The 6,147-nt window shown below is 46.2% G+C and overlaps 1 protein-coding gene across 1 annotated transcript; it reads right to left on the reverse strand.

Moving 5' to 3' along the window:
• Positions 1-738: 738 nt before the first annotated feature.
• Positions 739-1,575, reverse strand: cldn2 (claudin 2). The gene has a single exon (XM_071543038.1). The coding sequence runs from the start codon at positions 1,573-1,575 to the stop codon at positions 739-741; it is 837 nt and encodes a 278-aa protein (XP_071399139.1).
• Between the last annotated feature and the right edge of the window lie 4,572 nt (positions 1,576-6,147).

Here is a 6,147-nt window from a genome sequence, read left to right on the forward strand (position 1 = left end):
CAGAGTTGCGCACATGCTGAAACTTCCTGGTTGAAACAACAGCTGGCAAAGCAACTAATGAAGTAGAGCAAGTCATGCTTTAGGGTAATTATAAACACTTGACCAATCAGATTGCTTGGCTGAAACGACCTGTTGTAGAACCAGAAGAGGGTTTTGTATCATTTTCACTCATTTTCGACACATCTGTGCGTCTAACTCGAGACTACACACATTTATACACACGTTTATGTACTTTTCAACACAACATATGAGTTGCTATTTGTTGTGTTGAAAGGTAACACAAACGTATGCTCTCCACATATGTTGAAAATTGAAACTTTTTTTTTCTTAAAAGTGTATGGGCTCTGTTGAAATGATCTGACAGGCACCAAGAGACGATTGTGTTTGAGTCATTGTTTTATTCCCCTCACTTTGAATTGTCCAGTGAAAAGCCACGCTTCCACTTTTATGTGAGCAAATATTCTTCATAAGGAACAAACAAACTTTTTAAGAAGTAAAAAAAAAAAACTGTCTCTAAATGTCCACAAAGTCCATCAGACACACTGAGATCAGCCAGATTCACTCCTGACTCGTTTGTCTCTCTTGTTTTAATGTCCCGTTTTTCTGTCTTTTGTTGCTCTGTGAAGCACAAGGTGACAAAACTCTCTCTCTGTTGAACATGCTGTATAAATAAATTGGATTTAACGTGTCGTATTTCACAATTGACAAAGTGGGCGATGCGGGAGGAGGGCTACATCCTCAGACGTAGCCTGTGACATCATATCCTGCCGCAGGGGGTTTCTTGGAGCCCTGGACTCGATGCGCACTGGACTGGGAGCTGTTGCTGGCACTGCGGACCAGCGTGGGCCCCCTGCTGCCCATGTTGGTCCCCCCCAGCTGGTGGGTGGGGTTGCGATAGGTCTGCGAGGTCGTCCGTACCCCTCCGACTATCCCGGTACTCGGGATGGCGCCTCCTGCCGGGTACGGATACCCGCCTCCGTGCCTCCTCAACCCGCGGGCGCCGTCCTGCTCCTCGCAGCATGACACGCACAGCATCGCCCCTCCCAGCATGGAGATGAGCGCGGCGGTGAGCCCGATGTACAGACACTCCCCCAGCTCAAACTTCATGCTGGTGTGGAGGTTGGGTTGGTAGAAGGTCTGGACCACCTCGTGCGTGGTCCACGAGACGGGGATGAGCGCCAGGAAGCCCGCGGCGACAAACAGGCCCCCGCCGGCGCCCGCCACGCGGGTCTTGGCGGAGCCGGAGCCCTCCATGCAGACGGTGCACTGCATCCCCAGGACCGCCGTGGCGATGGCGAGGATGGACAGCACCAGCGAGATGACCATGAGGGCGCGGGAGGCCTGCAGGTCGGAGGGCAGCGCCAGCATGGAGTTGTAGGTCTCGCACTGGAAGGCGCCCGTGCTCTGGTACACGCACTCCATCCACAGGCCCTTTGCGTTGGCCACGGCCGTGACGATGTTGGAGCCGATGTGGGCCGAAGTCCGCCAGTACGGCAGCACCGTGGCGACCAGGGTACCCAGCATCCCCAGCAGGCCCAGGAAGAAGCCCATCAGCTCCAGAGCTGCGGACGCCATCACTGCAGCTGGATGGAGGAAAACCAGAGTTAGATTCAAAGACACAGTAGAGATAGATCGGGCAAATTCTCATTGATCTGGAATACCAGATAGGCGGGGCTTAGCACACCAGTGCCATTCAGATTCAGTAAGTTGTCAACCACAGGGAAGCATATTTAATTGACTTTCCAATAGAAGCTTTGCAGTTGCACTTCAAATCTCCTAGCAACCTTGGCTGGTGCCATCATGGAGGTCCAATAGAGAACTGGCTGTGTGCAAATGTTTTAAGTAAAACTGATACGGTAGATTTCTTTCCAAATTTAGGTTTCTGTGACACAGGAATCTGTCACCGAGTTGTAGCTTGAGAAGAGTCAGCTGACTTAAACAGTTGGTTTTTGGCTTTGTTAGCTAGCTAGCTCACCAGCAGGCTAATTTAGCAAGCAACAAATGTTAATATTAAGATGCAACCACTAGCCTCTAATACTAGTTTCTACTAGATACAATAGCTAGTGCACAAATCAGATGTGTTTACAAGACAGTGATGGTTAGCTAACCTGATGCTATGGTTAGCTAGCTAACAAGCTGAGATTAGCTAAACACAAAATCAATCAGATGAATCAGTGATGAAATGATCAGTTCCCAGTCAAAAACAGCACAGAAACACACCGTGTGTGTTGAGGGGGACAAGTTGTACATTTACAAACACAACCAGCTGTTCACTGTCACTGTTGACCAAGAGCTGAGGACCTCCAATATGGCCGCCAGATGGTCTGTAAAAGCCCTCTGTACTTTTCAGTGATTGTCAAAAGTTTCTGGCACTCACTTTGTTGTGGCAAACTCCACCCATCTGGTACCTAGGTAAGCTAAAACAAACGAATACAACTACCTCCCAAATCAAGCCAAATACAAACCACAAAATACCTCTTTAACTCAAAACATCTTTGCACCTGAACACAGTATTTATGTGCCATACACAACACACACACACAGCCTTGTGCATTACCTGTGATTGTCGCTGAGGTTTTGGATGAGCCAGAAGCCGAAGCTGAGTAGGATCTGAGGTGGATGCTGGAGGTGAAGTTGTGGTTTTGATGGCAGCTGAAGCAGAGGAGGAGGAGGCAGAGGACGAAGCTTCAGCAGAGCCTGAACCTGAACTGCTGTTTCTGTTAAAGCTCGTCCTGCTTCTGCTTCCCTGCCAGGTGTCTTACTTGCCGTGTCAAACTGCGACTACACCGACTGCTTCCCCGGACACCTAGACATAGCTGTAGCTGTTGCAACAGTTGCAGTTCTGCTGTTGTTCCTACTGTGGCATTGGACCAAGGTTGGAAAAAGAATTGTCCAAAAAAAAGAAATCCCTCTTCGCTGCTGTGACTCAACACTGCTGCTTCTAATGCTCCTGATGCCTTGTTGAGTAAAGTTCACTACACTGCCTGTTGCAAGTGACTCCACTAAATCCACTTACTAATACTGGAATCACTAATCTAATACAGACACTATCACACGAACGCTCTCTCACTCCGAATGCACTCACTCTTCTAGCTTTGTCTCTCTATCTCTGATGCTCTCTTCTCTGTCTTGGTCAGATGCTCTCCTGTCTTTGTGTGTGTGTGTGATCCCTCTGTCTCTCTCTCTCTCTCTTTCTCTCTCTTTCTCTCTCTCTCTCTCTAGCTCATCCAGACCTTCACCTCCTGTCATGTACACACACGTTGACACCGACACTTCTGATAGACACACACAGACGTCCCTGTTGCCAATCGGTTAATCATTCTCTCGTCAATCATCCCTCGCCCCCAAAACAGACCTTTGGTACTCCGGCGTCCAAAAAAAACGAGGTCAGGAGACGGGTGTTGGGCAGCGGAGGGCGGCATTGCTACGGGATCCACCACACACACACTGTGAAAAGAGAACAAAGAGTGTCAGGATATTAGTTTTCTTCATCAGGTACTCGTCGAGCCAAATCTATTTTTATTCAGCGAGAGATTCGCCACAAAGTGCTTTTCGGAGAGCAAAACACCCCAAAAACAATTACCTGTTCCTGTTATGGGAAAAAAAATTCTGGATTTGGTATTCAGCAATCCTAAAAATGACTTGTGAGCATTTTTAGCATTTCTCAACAAAACTAGCCCGCGGCAAGGAAAATGAGCAATGCTTACACTGCTAACAAGTCGTTTTTTGGGGGGTTGGCTGAAGTCCCAAGAGAGACATTTCCCACTTTGTGACAAGTGCTGGTGCAGAAAAAACTGCAGAATGTCAAGATATCGATATGTTCATCTGGTCTTTACTCATCCTTTCCTTTCCTTCCTTCCTTGCTTCCTCACTACCATCCTCCCTTCCTTCATATTCTTTCATTCAATCAGTCGGTTAAAAAAGGTATTTGTCTGTTCGTTTGGTCACCGGTCCTTACTTTATTTCTCTTTATTCTCTACTTTATTGATCCGGTTAATCAAATCCATTTGTTCTGCCCTCATGCTGGTGTTCAACAAAGTGATTTTAGTTCTCCTCACTATTCTGCAGACAGACTTCTGCCACAGCAAATCACCAATCAAGGTTTCAATGAATCGACACTTTTAAGAACAGAAGAAGAAGAGCTATTGATATTTCATTTTTACAATTTAATGAATCTACAGGCCAATAAAAACCACTAACATTCTTCTTACAATGGATCATGCTAGTCGCCTACTATCACTCAACACAGTGTTTGCTAAAGTGTTAGCATGGAGCAGCAGAGTGAACGATCTACCGGGGACACATGGATGATTTTGGTGTGTGTGTTCTCATCAGTTAACAAGCTGACCAATGGGACAGCATCCCAAAAAACTTAATCTATGTGTCACTGTTCTATGATTTATTCTCAGGAAAGATCCGTGTCCATAAAGCTGCCTGTATCATTAAATCCTCTTAAAGAATATTCCCTGAACAGCTGCTTTCACTGAGGCTAAGTGATTAGGTCAGCTGTTTAATGCCATTCAGAAAAGACTGAATCAGAGACGCAGCAGTGGGAGAGACTGTAGACTTCCTTTACAAGCTTTTTCTGAACAGCAGAATGCATTACCAGTTGACGTTGATGCGACGGCCTGCACCAACGCTGAAAAACTGTGTAAAATTAGCCTCAAAATGAAAGTTGAGACGAAGTCTGTAGTCGTCCAGAGGTTCAAAACAGTTTCCAAAGCTGTTTTCATTTTTTTTTGTGAACAATTATTTATTGTGTGTATAAGGAAGAGGGAGCGCCATCACAGTCACAAAAGTGACACAAGGCAAACAAAGCAAAGTGTACAACAACAGATCCCCCCCCCCCCCCCATTTCCTCCCACCAGCCCACTCCACTCCCACCCTCTAACCCCTAACATGATGAACCAAGGCAGTTAACATAAATAAAAATACAAAAACACAAACACAGCAAACAAACATTAACAAAACTACCAGTACACCCCACCCATTCCTCCCGACCCCATCCCCCTGCTACCTAGGAATCCCATGATCATTATAGATATAAACCAGCAGCATTCAGACACAAAGGAATTAGATAATTATGCTAATTTCTTCCATCATCCATGATAATATCCACAGAAATAGCCAAGAGTATACATAAGATATATGTATATATACGAAGTAACCAAAGAATGTACATATAGTATGTACAGTATATGTAATATACTGTAGCACAATGAAACACAAAGCTGTTTTCATATTATTTTCTACAGTGCAATAATACCATACTGTGAAAATCTTGAGCTCAACATCATGGTTGACACTGAACTTTCATCCTGCACATCTCCATCTGTCACATGCTTGCTGCATTGTCACTTTGAAGACCAACCAAGCTCCAACCTGTGATCTATAGAAACAGCAAAAGACACAAAACAACAACAACAACAACAACAACTACATACCATGTCAGTTATTCCTCCAAATCAGAGAGAAGCCACGCTGTTCCTTGGCGGTCAGTCATCTAACGTGTGTGTGTGTGTGTGTGTGTGTGTGTGTGTGTGTGTGTGTGTGTGTGTGTGTACATGTGTTGTGCCAGCAGTGTGTGTATCAGTGTTAGTAGTTACAGTTACCCAGTTTGCCACTAATCCGGTCCTGAGGCACTAGCCTTGCTTTCTAATCCCTCCGATCGGCCCTCACATGGCACCAGCAGCATAATGGGATTAGCATGTAATCCCGTCACTTTCCCAGCGAGGCCAAGGTCCACATGCCTCCCAAACACTGTGCCATTATACAAACCACAGAGGGGCATTATATGGGCGCGATGCATATTAATTAAGGTCGGCCTCTGACCTTTTTTTCACTCTGTTGTGACTGGCTGCTGGAGAATTACTGTAAATGTACATGAGAGGAAAAGAGAAGACGCAGGCTGGGTGGAATAGAATAGAATAGATTGGTGCAGATATCAGATAATACACATCCCACTACTATAGTTGGAGAGTGTTTGTGTGTTTGTGTGTCCCACCATGGAGGAGAGGAGAGGAGAGGAGAGGAGAGGAGAGGAGAGGAGAGGAGAGGAGAGGGGAGGAGAGGAGACAAGGAGAGGAGAGGAGAGGGGAGAGGAGAGGACAGGTGGAGAGGAGGAGAGGAAAGGAGAGGAGAGGAGGA

This window comes from Centroberyx affinis, unplaced genomic scaffold (assembly GCF_046629955.1).
Source record: "Centroberyx affinis isolate AG114_WGS23_722 - 3 ecotype Tasmania unplaced genomic scaffold, CSIRO-AGI_Caff_v1 ptg004208l_1, whole genome shotgun sequence".
In the NCBI taxonomy this organism is placed as follows: domain Eukaryota; kingdom Metazoa; phylum Chordata; class Actinopteri; order Beryciformes; family Berycidae; genus Centroberyx; species Centroberyx affinis.

Bases quoted from the DNA above. Each gene is read 5' to 3' on its own strand.
- cldn2 (XM_071543038.1), bottom strand. From the start codon at position 1,575: ATGGCGTCCGCAGCTCTGGAGCTGATGGGCTTCTTCCTGGGCCTGCTG.